The sequence below is a fragment of the Hyla sarda genome, chromosome 7 (assembly GCF_029499605.1).
Source record: "Hyla sarda isolate aHylSar1 chromosome 7, aHylSar1.hap1, whole genome shotgun sequence".
Lineage (NCBI taxonomy): Eukaryota > Metazoa > Chordata > Amphibia > Anura > Hylidae > Hyla > Hyla sarda.
The window spans coordinates 96,393,351-96,413,075 of NC_079195.1; the positions used below are offsets into that span (position 1 = coordinate 96,393,351).

Consider the following 19,725-nt stretch of genomic DNA (forward strand, 5'->3'; position numbering starts at 1 on the left):
ACTATCCTGGGCTCTGAGTTAACCCCTACCGTCCCGTGCAGTCAGGGCCACCTATCCCTAAACGGGCAGGTAACCTACATACCGCAACAACACTGGATTAAATAAATGACATGGTCTGATTCACAGGTCAGATGGTATTTTATCTGGAAGGTTTCTCCTGTTACATTGAAGCAGAAAGTCTGACAGTTATGTGAAATTTCTATGCAGCAAAGGCAGCGGCTCTATCTCTCTCCCCATATGACCACACTTCGGGATTTTGCTGCTTCAGCTGGCTCGGGCAAGTATATTTTAATGGATGGTGCCCTCCGGAATGTTACTGCTGGATGTTTGGGAAGTTTGTCGCTGAGAAACTTGTCATTCTCCAAAATTTGCCCATGCTGTCTAAGTATCCTTTTTATGTCAGGTGCGGAAGAACTGTATGTAGTGATAAAATTAAATTCCCAGTTTTTGGTGGATTTTTCTTTTGTCTTTGGTTTCAAACAATCTTCCCGTGTTAGAATCTTAGTCTTTTCGTATGCATCTGATTTGGGGGGGGACTATTTCTTCGCCTTTAACCTCTTTTTAGGATTCCTGATAACCAGACACTGACACATTTATAAGCTTGTTACAACTATTACAGAATTTGCAACAAAGTTTGTCCCCTCTGAATAACTCTATATGTTGTCTTTGACCCTGTTCATAACACTGTATGCGTAGAATATCAGCCCGTTTTTGCGCATCATTCAAGCCATATGATGCCCTTTTGGTTTATCTAAACCATTCATAAAACGAGTGAGAAAGTCACTCTATCCCGCACCAGGAATTGTGCGCTTACAAAGCCCGCCCCTCCTGGATATTGCTCCAGTTATAAGGGACTCCACTGACTCATCCAACCATACACAAGTTGGGATAAAAAGTCACTTTCACTCCATTTATTCCCATCTGCATTCAGTGTGTCTGCTCCATTCATAGTTAGCTGGTCCTTACTGTCTTCACACAGATCCGCCCCCTTTTGTACATCGCCACGGCATCCATAGCGCTCAGCAAAAAGACTCACTTCTCCTACTGAGTCCGCCCCTTCTGAACACCGCCACAGACATAGGGTGCTCTCATGCAAAGTTAGTTACGGCATCGGTTACAATATAACCACCATTGACTCAATGAATCTTTACAGCCAAAGCCTCAATGGCAAAACCCATCTACACCATTACAAAAATCTCTGCTCCGGTCCCTTATAGGACTTAAACATATTGGACAAGCAGGTTCATTTATATATGAAAAAGCTTTCATTATCCATACATTGGATACTCCATATATGAAAAAAAAAAGAAACACAAAAAGAAAAGCGCAACAATGTGCCGTATATGTAGTTCAAATGAAAAATAGAACAGAGGTGAAGAAACTTGCTCACCTTCTGGTGTTGTGCAATGAGCACAACACCATATAACACTTGTATCCCGTCTCGATGGGAGTCGTTGGATCAGGGGGTGCAGCCCCCAACTTGGCGTCCTGGAATTCCTGGACGTCTGAAAGATGCAAGTGGTGAAGATCCCCGGGGCTCCGGTTCACGTGATAAAAGTAGTGTGTTATAGCGCTCACTCCTGTGGGTTAAATTTGGCGAGATCGTGGTGGTATATAGGTAGCCAGACACGGTCAGGATTAGGAATAATAGCTGGATTTTACTTAGGAAGATCCCAGATAACGCGTTTCGAGGGGTGGGACCCCCTCTTTTTCAGATCCAATGATGTGGCATATGTGAAAGGCCTCTAATTTATGCCAAAAAAGCCCGCAAAACTTAAATGCAGCTATCGGGTACAAGAGAATACACATATGCAGTATACAGTTTACACAGTGCTGAAGATATCATTAAACAAAAACAGGAATAAGTTTAAAAGTAAAAAATAAAACAAATTATTAGGATATATTTTTCCAAAATGAATCCAAGGTTGTGGGTCTAAAAGGATGTTTTTAACATTGACCTAGCCTTCAGTTCAGGTAGCGGTGCAGGTGTAGAAGTCGAAGCACTGCTCTCTGTGTTCCGGCAGCATACAGAGATAGAGGTACAATCGCGGTCCTCTCTCGTATGGGAGACTTATCTCATGGGTATCTGAGTGAAAGGTCTTTAGTTTAAATGAAGTAAGTGGAAAGAGCATATTTTATGCATTAATGTGGTGACATATTGCAATGCCGCAGTGGATTCCTAGCTGGGGTTTAACCTGAGTTTTAACTCTCAATCACAGAGAGAGTGGTCAGTCATTGTATTCAGGGTGATATTGTATTTTCATAGCATTTATCACTCATGTTTTCTTTTGTAGTGATAAATACTGATGTCAGGGACTTTTCAGTGCAGAAGATGTAATTATTATTCTGAAATGTCACAATATTCTTTCAGTATTTTTGGTCCAGATATAACCTTGTACTGAGATGTTACAATATTCACGCTGTACTGCAATATTCCGGAAAAAGTCACAATATATTCCTTTCTAGAGGTGATGGATTTGTTCCTTCAGCGTCGTCACTCATCCTTGTATTGGGGGGGGGGGGGGGGGTTATCGCCGTCGGCGCCCCTTTTGCCCTGTGAGTGACAGTCTCGTATGGGGCTCCTGTGCGTGTGGTAATTCATTCCATAATGCTTGTAAAAACCTTTTTAGGATAGCTGGTTCCTTTGATAGCCGGTTCCTTATAAGTCACATGTTGGTAGGTACCTTGCATCTGTGAGTTTTCATGTATCATTCTTCGGGTGCTTTTGCTCACTTTACTGTGTTCGGCAGGTGACATTTCATTTATTTACATGTATGGGGACTTTCTTGTGTGCAATATAATGCTAGTCGTCACCACAGCAACCCATATAAATCCTATGGGTAGAGGAGATTTTATGTGTGGGCAAAATACATACATGATCATAATCATAAGTTGTGGGGACCGTCAACTGAAATAATAATTTGCAAAAATGATCTGCATTTCCTGTAGATGATTTTTTGTGTATTCTCTGTGTATTTTCTGTGTATACATACAAGAATATTCGTTTTCTTAATATACATAACGAAATACTGTGCATTTTCGGTGTTTACATGCATATGCTTAACACATATCCATATATGTGTAATTATACACATATCCGCCCATGATAATTAGAATTGTATTGCTGGGTAGGTGTAAGCAAACTGATTACCAATATGCATTGGTTAGTGAGCAGAAAATTGATTTAATAAATTAGCTCTGTGGCTTCATTTAGCCCATGAGGTTGGAGAGATTCTAGTCTATAGATCCAATACATCTCCTTTTTTCCCAAGGCTTCCAGTCGATTTGTGACATGTGCTGGGATATAATCAATGGACATGATGGAAAAGGCTCCTGTGATCCCATTGTGTTTGGTTGTGACATGCCGTGACAGACCTTGAAGCATAAATCCCTTTTTTATATTGCATCTGTTCTGGTTGAGTCTTTGATGTAATTTTTGAGTGGTTCAACCCACATACTGTTTCCCACAGCAACAGTTGATAAGATAGATGACGAACTGGGATTGGCATGTCAGATGAAATTGTAGCTGGAAGGTCTCCCCTGCATGATGGCTTCTGAAAATGGTGTTTTCATCTGCTATGATGTTGCAGCAGAGACATCTCTTTTTGCCACATTTGAATACCCCTTTTTTGAGACTCCAAAAAACGCACAGAACAACAGGATTGGGGTAGAAAAAACTGTAGTTTTGTGACAACATACTCCACTGGTCATTTCAACATAAGGAAAATCCTACAGAAACATTGGAGCCTTCTACAAAATGACCCCTACCTAAAAGAAATTCTACCTATCCAACCCCTACTAACATTCAGGAGAGCTCCTTCTCTCGGAAACATGTTAGCTCCAAGCTGCCTGAAAAGACAAAGGCCAGCCAAACGCATCACCATAGAGACTACCCTCAAAAAAGGGGTATTCAAATGTGGCAAAAAGAGATGTCTGGAAGGGCAAATTGTCACAGCATTAGATGGACATATTCTATTCTGCTGCTGGTGAGATATATCATTGTTTTGTATTCCTATTTTAAAGTGTACCTTTTATATGTATATTTGTAATATACATTGGATAAAAAATGAAAAAATGTATGTATATATTTTTCGGTGAAAAAATGCTGTCCCTGAAGATATTGCCTGTGTGTGTCTGTGAGGAGACCAAATACAGGAAGTGAGGATGGACAAGCAGGGCTCTGTGCAGGCCCCTGGCTTGTCAATCATCCTGATGTGTGAGCGGGGAGTGTGTCACAGAGCTTCAGTGTACAGAGCCCTGCTTGTCATCAGTGTACAGAGCCCTGCTTGTCCTCAGTACACAGAGCCATGCTTGACATAAGGGTACAAAGCCCTGCTTGTCCTCAGTGTACAGAGTCCTGTTTATCCTCAGTGCACAGAGCCCTGCTTGTCCTCTGTGTACAGAGCCCTGCTTGCCTTTACTGCACAGAGCCCTGCTTGTCCTCAGTGTACTGAGCCCTGCTTGTCCTCACTGTACAGAGCCCTGCTTGTCCTCAGTGTACAGAGCCCTGCTTGTCCTCAGTGTACAGAGCCCTGCTTGTCCTCAGTGTACAGAGCCCTGCTTGTCCTCAGTGTACAGAGCCCTGCTTGTTCTCAGTGTACAGAGCCCTGCTTGTCCTCAGTGTACAGAGCCCTGCTTGTCCTCAGTGCACAGAGCCCTGCTTGTCCTCAGTGTACAGAGCCCTGCTTGTCCTCAGTGCACAGAGCCCTGCTTGTCCTCAGTGCACAGAGCCCTGCTTGTCCTCAGTGCACAGAACCCTGCTTGTCCTCACTGTACAGAGCCCTGCTTGTCCTCAGTGTACAGAGCCCTGCTTGTCCACAGTGCACAGAGCCCAGCTTGTCCACCCACACTTCCAGTATTTGGTTTCCTCACAAAGACACACAGGCAATAGCTGCAGGAACAAAAACATTTTTTTCAACTGATGTTTATTTAGCTAAAAGTATATTTTAACCAATGTTTATTAACCCCTTAAGGACCAAACCCATTATGGCCTTAAGGACTAGGCCAATTTTCATTTTTGCACTTTCGTTTTTTCCTCCTCCCCTTCTAAAAATCATAACACTTAAAATTTTGCTCCTACAGACCCAATTGTACTTTGTAATAACAATTTTTTGTGCTGTGATCTGTAGTTTTTATCGATACCATTTTGTTTTGATGGGACTTTTTGATAATTTTTTTATCTATAGATACATAAAACTCAATGTGTGTATGCATGTGTGTGTGTGTATGTTCCAGCATCACGTCCAAACCGCTAAAGATATTAACATGAAACTTGCCACGCATGTTACTTATATTTCAACAACAAACATAGGATAGGTGATTTAACCCTTACTCACCCCAATTTGCCAGGGGCGGGGTTTATGTTTAAAGTCCCATACAAGTCTATGGAAAATATGTGTTACTGCATAACTTCCAAATGGCTGGAGATATTTTGATAAAACTTGGTCACATGTTACTTATATGTCCACTTAAAATATAGGATAGTTAATTTAACCCTTAACTACCCCCATTTGTGAGGGTCAGGGTTTTTGTTTAAAGTCCTATGCAAATCAATGGGAAATGTATTATGTTCCCACATAACTTCTGTACGGCTGGAGATATTTCAATACCTTTTACACATATTACGGGTCGGGATAGGAGGTCGGGATAGGAGATCGAGATAGGAGGACGGGATAGGAGTTCAGGATAGGAGGTCGAAATAGGAGGATGGTATAGGAGGTCGGGATAGGAGGTCTTTAACCAGGCGCTCGGGGATCCAAGGAGATCTCACAACCAAGTCATGGAGGTGAATAAGATTCAAGCTTTATTAGTATACAACAACGTGTTTCGGGGTTAGCATACCCCTTCTTCAGATTGACAGATTTGTACAATACAGTGCAACAGAGGGCTTTTTATACACACATTGATTGAAAACAAAATGGTGGCAAGATCACAGGGTCAGAGTGGGAGGTACAGCAATAACAATAGAAAATGCAGATGTAAAATGCAAATGCAAACTGGATGTTTAGATACATTTTTGTACTTCTTACCTATACATAGAAATAACAGTAACTTAAAATGAAAGGAAAGAATGTACTTTATTAAATAATATGAAAGAGAGATGTGTTACTAACGTGCACTGTAGAAGGTATACAACGTTTTGGGAGTCACAGGATATATGTGATTTAATGGTAGAAATTTCTTTGGTGACCACAGAGTAAAATTCTTTTATCATATGCGTTAAATTTAAACAACATTTGCAGCGCACGTGGTTACACCTAAAACAGCCATTCTTTTGTAAAAAGTTGGAAGAGGGTTTATTTTGCAGAGTTTTTAGGTTACTTGGGGCGAGTATGTTTTTTTAGGGAACGTGCTCGCCGAAAAGTTACTTGTGGTTTTGGAGGGAGGGTTTTTTGTAAAAAAAAAAAAGGATCATTTAGAAGGATGTTCCAATGTTTGGCAAGAATAGATGTAATGTCTTTATTGTTATTGGAAAAGGTGGTTGCACCTTAAAAACAGACTATGCCCAACAGAGCAAACTACTTGTCATTAGATTCCAAGTGAAAAAATATCCGAAAAAAATTGTAACCTCTGCTAGAACTAGAGCAAACAAATTGACACAATCTGACTGTCTTGCTATAAAAAAAACTTTGACAGTAGACACATCACTATATAAACGATGTTGCAACTACATTACCACCTTTTCCAATAAATGGTAAAGAATTCCGCAGCACTCAGGAACTGATGCAAATAAAATACTTGCTTTATTGCCGCAAATGAATGGACACTTCAAAGGCACAGCTGCCCGTGTGCAGCTGTGCCTTTGAATTGTCCATTAACCCCTTCCCGCTATTGGACGTATGCATATGTCCAGGCAAATTACACGTTCGCGCAAATGGACGTATGCATACGTCCAAGCGATCTCCTGCTCTGCCGCAGGCAGCGCAGGAGATCGCGGGTGGGACTCAGTTCTCAATCACAGCCGGAGTCCCACCGCAGCTGCCGGGGCCGCCATCGCGCCGGTCCCGGCAGCATTAACCCCATAGATGCCGTGATCAGTTCTGATCACGGCATCTACGGTGTTTGCAGGGGGAGCGCTCTCCCCCTGCCCATCAATCGCGGCGCCGCGATAAAATAAGGGGGATCGGGGGTGTTCAAGACACCCTCGATCCCCCTTGAAGAGATAGGAGTGAGGTGGCAGGGTTGCCACCCCTCCTATCCCTGCTATTGATCGGCGGAGCGGCCGACCAATAGCAGACTGGGGGCAGGGAGGTTAAAGTTCAGTTCCCCTCCGCTATGCCCACCCATCGGTGTCCGGGCACAGCGGGGGGAACCGTGTAATAGCGGCGGCAGCGGCGGTCACTTACCCGGCGGCGGCGGCTGTGATTACGGCGGCGGTGGAGGTAAGTATGACGCCGCGTGTCCAGAGTCTGTTGCCTAGCAACATCTGCAGGGCGACAGTTTAGAGAGTGGTCTCTAAACTGTCGCCCTCCAGATGTTGCAAAACTACAACTCCCACCATGCCTTGACAGCTGTTTGCTGTGTTGGCATGCTGGGAGTTGTAGTTTTGCAAGATTTAGAGGGGTTCAGGCTGGAGATCACTGACAGCGGTCTCTAAACTGTAGCCCTCCAGATATTACAAAACTACAACTCCCAGCATGCCCAGACAGCAGTTTGCTGTCTTAGCATGCTGAGATTTGTAGTTTTGCAACATCTGGAGGGCTACAGTTTAGAGACCACTGTCAGTGATCTCCAGCCTGAACCCCTCTAAATCTTGCAAAACTACAACTCCCAGCATTCAGGAACAGCAAATGGCTGTCTCGGCATGCTGGGAGTTGTACTTGCGTGCCTCCAGCTGTTGCATAACTACATCTCCCAGCATTCCCTTTGGCAATCAGTACATGCTGAGAGTTGTAGTTCTGCAACAGCTGGAGGCACACTGGTTGGGAAATACCGAGTTAGGTAATAGGTTCTATTACCTAACTCAGTATTTTCCAACCAGTGTGCCTCCAGCTGTTGCAAAACTACAACTCCCAGCATGCACGTTCTGTCAGTGCATGCTGGGAGTTGTAGTCCCCCCCCCCCCTCCCATGTGAATGTACAGGTTACAATCACACTGGCGACGGATTACAGTGAGTTCCCTGCTTCAAGTTTGAGCTGCAGCCGCAGCTCAAACTCCTAGCGGGAGACTCAGTGTAATCCGCCGTCAGTGTGAATTTAACCTAAAAACACTACACTACACTAACATAAAATAAAGAGTAAAACACTACATATACACACGTACACTGCCCCCCCACCACCCCTTCCCCCCCAATAAAAATGAAAAACGTATCCTACAGCAGTGTTTCCAAAACGGAGCCTCCAGCTGTTGCAAAACAAAAACTCCCAGCATTTCCGGACAGCCATTGACTGTCCAAGCATGCTGGGAGTTTAGCAACAGCTGGAGGCACCCTGTTTGAGAATCACTGGTGTAGAATACCCCTATGTCCACCCCTATGCAAATCCCTAATTTAGGCCTCAAATGCACATGGTGCTCTCTCACTTTGGAGCCCTGGCGTATTTCAAGGCAACAGTTTAGGGCCACATATGGGGTATCGCCGTACTCGGGAGAAATTGCCTAACAAATTTTGGGGGGCTTTTTCTCCTTTTACCCCTTATGAAAAGGTAAAGTTGGGGTCTACACCAGCATGTTAGTGTAAAAAAAAAACATTTTTGTACACTAACATACAGGTGTTGCCCCATACTTTAAAATTTCACAAGCGGTAAAAGAAAAAAAGCCTCCAAAATTTGTAACGCAATTTCTCCTGAGGATGGAGATACCCCATATGTTGGCGCAAAGTGTTCTGGGGGCGCACAACAAGGCTCAGAAGGGATAGTGCACCATGTAAATTTGAGGTCTAAATTGGTGATTTGCACAGGGGTGGCTGATTTTACAGCGGTTCTGACATAAGTGCAAAACAATAAATACCCACATGTGACCCCATTTTGGAAACTACACCCCTCACGGAATGTAACAAGGGGTACAGTGAGCATTTACACCCCACAGGTGTCTGACAGATCTTTGAAACAGGGGTCTGTGAAAATGAAAAATAAAATTTTTAATTTGCACAGCCCACTGTTCCAAAGATCCGTCAAATGCCAGTGGGGTGTAAATTCTCCCTGCACCCCTTATTACCTTCCGTGAGGGGCGTAGTTTTAAAAATGGGGTCACATGTGGGGGAGTCCACTGTTCTGGCACCACGGGGGGGCTTTGGAAATGCACATGGCCAAATTCTCTCTCCAAAAGCTCAATGATGCTCCTTCTCTTCTGAGCATTGTAGTTCGCCCCCAGTGCACTTCACGTCCACTTATTGGGTATTTCCATACTCAGAAGAGATGGAGTTACAAATTTTGTGGGGTATTTTCTGCTATTATCCCTTGTAAAAATGTAAAATTTGGGGAAAAACAAGCATTTTAGTGTAAAAAATTTTTTTTTTTTTTTACATATGCAAAAGACGTGAAACACCTGTGGGGTATTAAGGTTCACTTTACCCCTTGTTACGTTCCCCAAGGGGTCTAGTTTCCAAAATGGTATGCCATGTGGGTTTTTTTTTCTGTCCTGGCACCATAGGTGCTTCCTAAATGCGGCATGCCCCCAGAGCAAAATTTGCTTCCAAAAAGCCAAATGTGACTCCTTCTCTTCTGAGACCTGTAGTGCGCCAGCAGAGCACTTTTCATCCCCATATTGGGTGTTTTCTGAATCGGGAGAAATTGGTCTTCAAATTTTGGGGGGGTATTTTCTGCTATTACCTTTTTTAAAAATGTAAAATTTTTGCTAAACCAAGCATTTTCGGTAAAAATTATTATTTTTTTTTTACATATGCAAAAGTCGTGAAACACCTGTGGGGTATTAAGGTTCACTTTATCCCTTGTTACGTTCCTCAAGGAGTCTAGTTTCCAAAATGGTGTGCCATGTCGTTTTTTTTTGCTGTCCTGGCACCATAGGGGCTTCCTAAATGCGACATGCCCGCCGAGCAAAATTTGTTCTCAAAAAGCCAAATATGACTCCTTCTCTTCTGAGCATTGTAGTTCGCCCGTAATGCACTTCAGGTCAACTTATGGGGTACCTCCATACTCAGAAGAGATGGGGTTACACATTTTTGGGGTATTTTCTGCTATTAACCCTTGCAAAAATGTGAAATTTGGGGGGAAACACACATTTTAGTGAAATTATTATTTTTTTTTTTTACATATGCAAAAGTCATGAAACACCTGTGGGGTATTAAGGCTCACTTAATTCCTTGTTACGTTCCTCAAGGGGTCTAGTTTCCAAAATGGTATGCCATGTTTTTTTTTTTTTTTTTTGCTGTTTTGGCACCATAGGGGCTTCCTAAATGCAACATTCCCCCAAAAAACCATTTCAGAAAAACGTACTCTCCAAAATCCCCTTGTCACTCCTTCGCTTCTGAGCCCTCTACTGCGCCCGCCGAACAATTTACATAGACATATGAGGTATGTGCTTACTCGAGAGAAATTGGGCTACAAATTCAAGTATAAATTTTATCCTTTTACCCCTTGTAAAAATTCAAAAATTGGGTCTACAAGAACATGCAAGTGTAAAAAATGAAGATTTTGAATTTTCTCCTTCACTTTGCTGCTTTTCCTGTGAAACACCTAAAGGGTTAAAACGCTTACTGAATGTCATTTTGAATACTTTGGGGGGTGTAGTTTTTATAATGGGGTCTTTTATGGAGTATTTCTAATATGAAGACCCTTCAAATCCACTTCAAACCTGAACTGGTCCATGAAAAATAGCGAGTTTGAAAATTTTGTGAAAAATTGTAAAATTGCTGCTGAACTTTGAAGCCCTCTGGTGTCTTCCAAAAGTAAAAACTCATAAATTTTATGATGAAAATATAAAGTAGACATATTGTATATGTGAATCCCAAAAAAAAATATTTGGAATATCCATTTTCCTTACAAACAGAGAGCTTCAAAGTTAGAAAAATGCAAAATTTTAAATTTTTTCATCAAATTTTGGGATTTTTCACCAAGAAAGGATGCAAGTTACCACAAAAATTTACCACTATGTTAAAGTAGAATATGTCACGAAAAAACAATCTCGGAATCAGATTGATAAGTAAAAGCATTCCAGAGTTATTAATGTTTTAAGTGACAGTGGTCAGATGTGCAAAAAAGGGCTGCGTCCTAGAGGTGAAAATGGGCTGTGTCCTTAAGGGGTTAATTTGCGGTAATAAAGTAAGGATTTTATTTGCATCAGTTCCTGAGTGCTGCGGAATTCTTTACCATTGGTTTCTACACTACTACAGTTTGCATCTGCCCGCACCGGGATCGCAGAGGGGGTAAGCGGATAACCGCACACTGTGAACTCTTCCTGAAGTGTTTGTGGGTGGTGCCGGTCCACATCTCTTTACCTTTTCCAATAACAATAAGGACATTACATCTATTCTTGCCAAACATTGGAACATCCTCCTAAATGATCCTTTTTTACAAAAAACCTATATCATATATCCTGTGACTCCCAATACGTTGTATACCTTCTACAGTGCACGTGTGGCCTGCAATACGTAGGCCACACTACGCAGTGTCTAAGAAACCGGATTAATAAACACCGCAGCAATGTAACTCTCAAGTACCAGCTTCACAGTGTGTCACGCCATGCTTCTTTATATCACGAGGGCGATTTTTCGGCATTTAAGGTATCAGCCATCGAACAGATCACTAAGGATGTCCCCCAGCGATTCAATATGCTTAGGCAGCGTGAACATTTCTGGATATTTAAATTACGCACACTCCAGCCCCTGGGTTTAAATGACTTCATAAAAAATATATTTTTATTTTTCACCTTGTGTATACTATGAGTGTCATTCATTTCTTATATTTGTGGATCAATATGTGGTATATACAGTTTTATAAAATCCTTATATGTATTTATAATTCACTCTCTCATATATTTATATTTTTATACATATTCATTGCTATTTTTATATATATATTCACTTTACTGTAATAATTATTTATTTATTTATTTACATATATTTATATATTATTTATCCTCCACCATTTCTACCATTGTATTTAATTTTATGTTGCCTATGCTGTTTTATATATTTTATAGTATTTTACATCATGACCATTCATTAAATTTCCATCTATATATGCACCTTATATTAAGGTATACCACATTTCTTCATATACCCCGCTTTTTAATCTGTTGATCTATATTTTATCCTGCCAAGACAAACTTAATTTATGACAGTTAATTTTGTTTAAAACATTCATGTATTACATTCATTCCTTCACATCATGCAAATCACCCCCTGTCAAAATCTCCCTCTATATACTTGATAAGAAGTTCTTTCCTATCTGACACACACAGAGCAGCACTAAGCCGTGCGCTCGCTCTGTAACACAATACCCCTAGGGACCCGCTCCTTAGCGGCGCGTCCCTGGTAACCTACACGCCGCACCTCCGCTCTGTTTACAAACAGAGCGGAGACATGCGGACACTGTTTACATGCCGTGGAGCGCACGGCTATGTTCAGAGTGAGAGCGCACCAAGCCTCCATTTAGTATATGAACCGGACTTAGTAACACATCTCTCTTTCATATTATTTAATAAAGTACATTCTTTTCCTTTCATTTTAAGTTACTGTTATCTCTATGTATAGGTAAGAAGTACAAAAATCGATCTAAACATCCAGTTTCCAGTTTCTCTGCATTTTCTATTGTTATTGCCGTACCTCCCACTCAGACCCTGTGATCTTGCCACCATTTTGTTTTCAATCAATGTGTGTATAAAAAGCCCTCTGTTGCACTGTATTGTACAAATCTGTCAATCTGAAGACGGGGTATGCTAACCCCGAAACGCGTTGTTGTATACTAATAAAGCTTGACTCTTATTCACCTCCATGACTTGGTTGTGAGATCTCCTTGGATCCCCGAGTGCATGGTTAAAGGTAATTTTTTTCCACTATCAAGTTCACCAACAGGATCACCCTCTGGACCCATCCTGAAGACCTGCGGGCCTGCACGGATTCCTCTACTTTCACCTCACCTGAGGTTACATGCGTATATAATATACGCTCCAGGTGAGCGGCCAGTCATCAGACCCCCTATTTGTCCCCACTCCATGTGGGGTTGGATTCCATATTTAGGGTAATGCACTAGGCGCCTCCTTGGGCCTTCTCTTTTTTCTCTGTTTACAGGGATAGGAGGTCGAGATAGGAGTTCGAGATAGATGGACTGCATAGGGGGACGGGATAGGAGGTCGAGATAGGTGGTCGAGATAGGAGGTCGGGATAGATGGACTGGATAGGGGGACGGGATAGGAGGTCGCGTTAACTCCCAACTTTGATTGCGGGGTCTAAAGGGTTAATGCCGGGCATCAGACTGATCGGTGATGTCTGACATTAACCATGGGTCCTGGCTGCTGATAGCAACCGGGACTCACCAGGTATGAAATGTGCTCAGCTTGTGAGCATGCTTCAATCATCGGTAACGGGACCAGGGCGTACAGGTACAGTACACTCTTGGTCCTTAAATACCAGGACACAAGGGTATACTTGTACACCCTTCATCCTTAACTGGTTAAAAATAAACCTATCATGAGTCCATTCAAAATAGTGGCTACGTCCTGAACGGAGTGAGGTCAGCTGCTCCCGTTAAAAGTATACATCTGCTTCCTGTTTTCAGCAGGATGCCAATGAATAAGATTGGCGGGGACCGTAACATAGTGTGATCGTCCCCTAATGTGCAGTCAACAGTCATTTACACTTGCAAGCATACGTCCATATGCGTAATGTATACATTGAACATAGAGTAACATGCAAACAAGACCTTACACTACCTTAAGGTAGATTTCATTCATGTGTAATATGGGTGCAAATCTGGACTGTGGTTCTAAAGAATGGATTAGAAAAACAATGGTGAACTTTTTCATAAGCAGTATCATCCCATCCTGTGCATGGTATGGCAGCTCAGTTTTATTTAAGTAAATTGCGCTAAGTTGTTATACCACACACAACCTGAGAAGAGGGATGGTGCTGTTTAAAAAAAAAAAAAAAAAATTGGTTCTTTTTTTTTATTCCTGGATAACCCCTTTTAACACATTGCTGTAACAGTTAATTTCTAAGTAAAAGATCATGACTTGCACAAATAAACATAAATTGATAAGAGAACTGGATGTTGTAGATAGGATGTTGTTCCCAGGGGTGGAAACTCACATGATGGTTTCATGATATCCTCATTACTTTTCGTTGCTTTTCTTACCTTAGTTTCGCTCATTGAAGTCTCCTAATTATAGTAGATGGACACTTGACCACATTATGTTCTGGACATGCACACTGCATATTGGTTCATTAAAGGGGGAGGGCGTGGAGGTAATATTGTGCATCCCTAAAGGGGTATTCCGTTGAAAAACATTTTTTTCATCTCAACTGGCTTTACAGATTTGTAAATTACTCCTATTAAGAAATCTTAAAGGGGTAGTCCAGTGGTGAAAAACTTATCCCCTATCCTAAGGATAGGGGATAAGTTTGAGATCGCGGGGGGTGCGACCGCTGGGGCCCCCTGGGATCTCTCTGTACGGGGCCCCGGCTCTCCGCCGAGATAGCGGGTGTCGACCCCCGCACGAGGCGGCGGCCGACACGCCCCCTCAATACATCTCTATGGCAGAGCCGGAGATTGCTGAAGGCAGCGCTTCGGCTCTGCCATAGAGTTGTATTGAGGGGGCGTGTCGGCCGCCGCCTCGTGCGGAGGTCGACACGCCCCCTTCCAGTGGGCTGTCGGGGCTCCGTACAGGAGATCGCAGGGGGCCCCAGCGGTCGGACCCCCCGCGATCTGCAACTTATCCCCTATCCTTAGGATAGGGGATAAGTTGCTCACCCCTGAATCACCACTGGACTACTCCTTTAATCCTACCAGTCTTATCAGCTGCTGAAGTTGAGTTGTTCTTTTCTGTCTGACAACAGTGCTCTCTGCTGACACCCTTGTCTGTCTCAGGAACTGTCCAGAGCAGGAGAGGTTTGCTATTGGGATTTGCTCCTACTGTGGACAGTTCCTGAGAATACCCCCTTACAATTCTTTAAAAATAAATATTTTTGCATATTAAACTTAGTAACAGTGAGAATTTCCTATAAGCTGGAGTGATAGTATATCCATTTCACAATGTAATTGTATAAAAGTGCTTACAGGACTCTCAATTGCCATTAAAATGTCTGTGCTTTTTTAATAATAGCCCAAAAATGCGGAGTTGGTTTGCAATAACCATTATGATATATGGAAGTGCCAGCCAAATTCTGGTCAACTATAATGAAAATCAATGTGTTACCTATCCTCCTGACCCTGAAGCAAATATGAATGTGGTAAGTTTTCCTTATTTAATAAGTATTGGTGAAAAACAACTGTTTTTTTTTGTTTTTGTTTTATTTTTTATCAACAAAGTTTTCACTATTTACTGTTATTGGTCAGCTGCACGTCATGTAAAGTGTCTGTTTTGTTAGATGAACTATTAAAATATGTAAATTCACTGCTTATAAGGGACATTATGGAATTCTTACATCGATTTTCCAGTATGGGAGGTTTAATGCAAAAATACTTATACTCACCTCTCCTATTAAAGGGGTACTCCGGTGGAAAACTTTTTTTTTTTTTTTTATCAACTGGTGCCAGAAAGTTAAACAGATTTGTAAATTACTTCTATTAAAAAATCTTTACCATTCCAGTACTTTTTAGCCTTCTTTTCTTTTTGAATGTCTTTTTTTGTCTTGTCCACAGTGCTCTCTGCTGACACCTCTGTCCATGTCAGGAACTGTCCAGAGCAGCATAGGTTTGAAATTGGGATTTTCTCCTGCTCTGGAGCAGAGAGCACTGTGGACAAGATAAAAAAAGAAATTCAAAAAGAAAATAATTTCCTCTGTAGCATACAGCTGCTAAAAAGTACTGGAAGTGTAAAGATTTTTCTTTAATAGAAGTCGTTTACAAATCTGTTTAACTTTCTGGCACCAGTTGAAAAAAATGTACCCCTTTAATCCCAGTTCAGACTTCTCCAGAGTCCTTCAGGGAAGTGACCAAATGATAGTACTATACATCGCAGGTGTAAGTGCATGTGACCACTAAGCCCAGTGTTTGGCTACACTATCTCATGCACAATGTATGATTATTTCACTGGGGCACATGCACTCGGGACTCCAAGGCAGTAGAGCCATTATGGAAGCAAGAGTAGGGGTGAGTGCTTACCCCCCCCCCCCCCCCCCCCCTCTGCTCCCTGCCAATCTTTTAAAACAGAAAAAGCCCTTTAATCATCTGTCATGCAGTTAAACACAGGCAAAAGTTGTATACTTACAAAAATAGAAGCATACAACACTGTTGTACTATTCCAAGAGAGACCACTCCAACCACTAAATAGTTTGTAACCAGTGGTGTAGAAATTCTTACTGATGATAATGACTTGTTAACAGTATACCGTATTTTTCGCCGTATAAGACGCACTTTTTCTTCCCCAAAACTGGGGGGAAAAAGTCAGTGCGTCTTATACGGCGAATACACCCCTATCGTGGCGGTCCCTGCAGCCATCAACGGCCGGGACCCGCGGCTAATACAGGACATCACCGATCGCGGTGATGCTCTGTATTAACCCTTCAGACATGGCGATCAAAGCTGACGGCCGCGTCTGAAGGGAAACTGACACTAACCCGGCTGATTAGTCGGGCTGTTCGGGACCGCCGCGATTTCACTGCGGCGGTCCCGAACAGCCCGACTGAATAGCCGGGTTAGTGCTTACAGGACACCGGGGGGGACCTTACCTGCCTCCTCGGTGTCTTCTCCGTTCAGGGATTCCCTGTATGCCGGCGCTCTCCTTCCTCGTCATCACGTTGTCGCGTACGTGCGTAACGACGTGATGACGGCGACGGAGAGAGAGGATACCCGGCCGGCAGCAGAGACGTTCCGGAGAGACGGGGACACGGCGACAGCGAAGGAGCGACATCCAGGGCAGCGGTGACGGGTCCGGAGTGGCGGGGACACGTGAGTATTACCTCCTCCTGCAGTGGTCTTCAATCTGCGGACCTCCAGATGTTGCAAAACTACAACTCCCAGCATGCCCGGACAGCCAACGGTTATCCGGGCATGCTGGGAGTTGTAGTTTTGTAACATCTGGAGGTCCGCAGGTTGAAGACCACTATTGGGTTCAAAATCTTTATTTTTTTAGATTTTGCCCCTAAAAATTGGGTGCGTCTTATACGCCGGTGCGTCCTATAGGACGAAAAATACGGTAATTAGTATCAATTTGTTTATCCAAAGGGAATAGTCATCAGAAAATCACTTGTTTTGTGAATTAAGTTTTTATATTAAAGGGGTGCTCCGGAGAAGTTAAGAAAAATAAAACTTCCCCAAAGGCACCACAATACCTGTTCTGTGTCCCCTATAGTTATCCATGTGATTTTGCCAGCTCCATCCAGCAGAAAAAGAGCAGCGTAATGTGCTGAGAAGACTTCTCTGCAAGCAAAATCCTCACACATGGAGAGGGAGGGGGGTGGGAGGTGTGGTTGTGAAGCCAGAGCAGACAGAAATCATATGGTGTTTGTCTTCCAGGAGGGTGGGGGCTAGGTCTCAGTGAGGGGTTTACACAAAGACAAGCAGGATCAGATTATGATGTATTGATCTCACTCTCTGCATGTAAGTGGCAGCTGAAAGAGGGAAAGTGCTCTATATGGCTAATGAATGATATTTAGACAAATAGTTTGGTAAGAGGGAAAGCATGGGCTATGGGCTTATTTCTTTGGAGTACCCCTTTAAACATATTTTTTAAGAACTTTTGGTGATGTTTGTTCATTGCTATTTATAAAAAGCCAAGACTTCCAGTTCTGTATATTCAGTCTTTACACTACACAATGACCTCTGGACAGGTCACAGAGCATTGTATACCAAGAAAGAAACCACTAAAGCTTAACTCTGCATAAAATCAATAAAAAACAACAATAATTCACATGAAGTGCAAATAGATACAGCAGAAACAACTAGAGAAAAACTCCTAAAAAATGTGGGGCAGGATCATCAATAGTATGAATCAATAGTATCTGTTATAACAGTATAAGGCAGAGTCATACACTCTTAATGAAGAGAATAAATAAAGTCCTTTAAAGCGGTACTCCAATGCAAAACATCTTATCCCCTATGAAAAGGATAGGGGATGAGATGTTAGATCACGGGGATCCTGCCGCTGGGGACCCCCGCGTTCTCCGGGCTGGCAGCAGGGGCATCCGGAACACAGGAGCGTGGAGTTCCCGTGTATGTGACGTCTCGCCAGGCCTCCTCCATTCGTGTCTATGGGAGGGGGCATGACGGCTAGTACGTAGCCGTCACGCCTCCTCCCATAGACCTGAATGGAGGGAGCGCGGCTGCTGTAATCACCAGTCATCTGGCACAGAGCGGAGTTCGCTCCGTGCATGGATGACCGGGGTGCCACGCCGGCGATCACGGGGGTTCCCAGCAGCGGGATCCCTGCGATCTAACATCTTAGATAGAGGATAAGATGTTTTGCGCTGGAGTACCCCTTTAAATAGCACTGGATGTACTGTGTGGTATATGGGCTTCTGCTGTATCTATTTGCTCTAAATATGTTATTGTTGTTTTTTGATGAATTAAGAATAAAAACTGTGATTTTATGCAGTAGTTATGCTTTAGTGTCTTTTTTCTTGGTATACAATGTTTTGGAGCTATACTGCAATATTTAGCATTTGAGACCCTATACACGCAAACTTGATAATGGTAAGGTATAGATATACAAAACTAAAGTGTCTGGTGGAATTTTCTTTTATTAGTACAAACATACAAACAGTGTATCCAATAAAATGAAAATTGTCAAAATTACTAATTGCATTTTTCCCCTTAACTCCACCCACCTCAGCACTGAAATGTTATCGACGAGAAACAAGTGGAAAAAACATACTTCAAGACCAGAAACTTAGTCAATGATTATTTTTTTCCTCCATTATTCCCAGTATCCCCATAATCCCTTGAATTGTTTATATGCTTGTTTTGATCCTTTTGCTTACCATTTGGGATAGTTAGTACTTCCACGACATTTGATTTTATGCAAATCCACTAGCATATGATATAATTGAAATACTATTCTAAACTGAATCACCTGGTGCATTTTTTTATACGAACACTTCATAATATTTTCCAATATAGATTCTCATTCTTCTTCCCTTAAAACACCTTTAGTCTTCCCCTACCTCTTTCTCATTTAATCTAAATGTACATTTGGTACAAGCTTCATTAGTGCTTTATACATATTCTCTAACTTAGGTCTTGTCTGTGTTTATATGATTATATAATCCATCAATGCGTGATTATTTACAACAGTGAACAAATTTGTTTGTAATAGGTCACAGAGCATGCCTAGAAAACTGTCTAATAAAAGTGAATAGGGTCAGCCTAGGGTCTATGGCGCCAATGTCCATGGGTCCTGCTGTAAAGAATATCAATAAATTCTGTTAAGAGCAACTCGGGTAAGATGAGCATAATACAAAAAAAAAAAAAAACATTGAACACTGACACTATAAGCTGCCATAGATCCATTCAGCAGGAAGGACACAATCTAATTACGTAGGTCTAACAGGTTCTCCCTACTACGATTATGAGAATGAACATAGTAACATAGATATGGAAAACCTAGTCACCCTGATAAAGGGTGCAGTATTCCTAAATGACAACATTCCATCTCATGATTTTGTTAAATTT

General features: G+C 42.3%; 1 protein-coding gene across 4 annotated transcripts in view; it reads left to right on the forward strand.

Annotated features, from left to right (window-relative positions):
• The window catches only part of LOC130282145 (lysosomal acid lipase/cholesteryl ester hydrolase-like), a 77,504-nt gene that overhangs the window by 14,713 nt on the left and 43,066 nt on the right, over positions 1–19,725 (forward strand). For 3 of the 4 annotated variants that reach the window (XM_056530085.1, XM_056530087.1, XM_056530088.1), the window contains exon 2: positions 15,218–15,344. In XM_056530085.1, coding sequence (XP_056386060.1) covers positions 15,225–15,344 — 120 coding nt within the window. In that variant the 5' untranslated portion in view covers positions 15,218–15,224. Of the gene's footprint in view, positions 1–14,263; positions 14,361–15,217; positions 15,345–19,725 lie in introns of those variants that run through there. The other variant, XM_056530086.1, reaches the window with a different exon arrangement.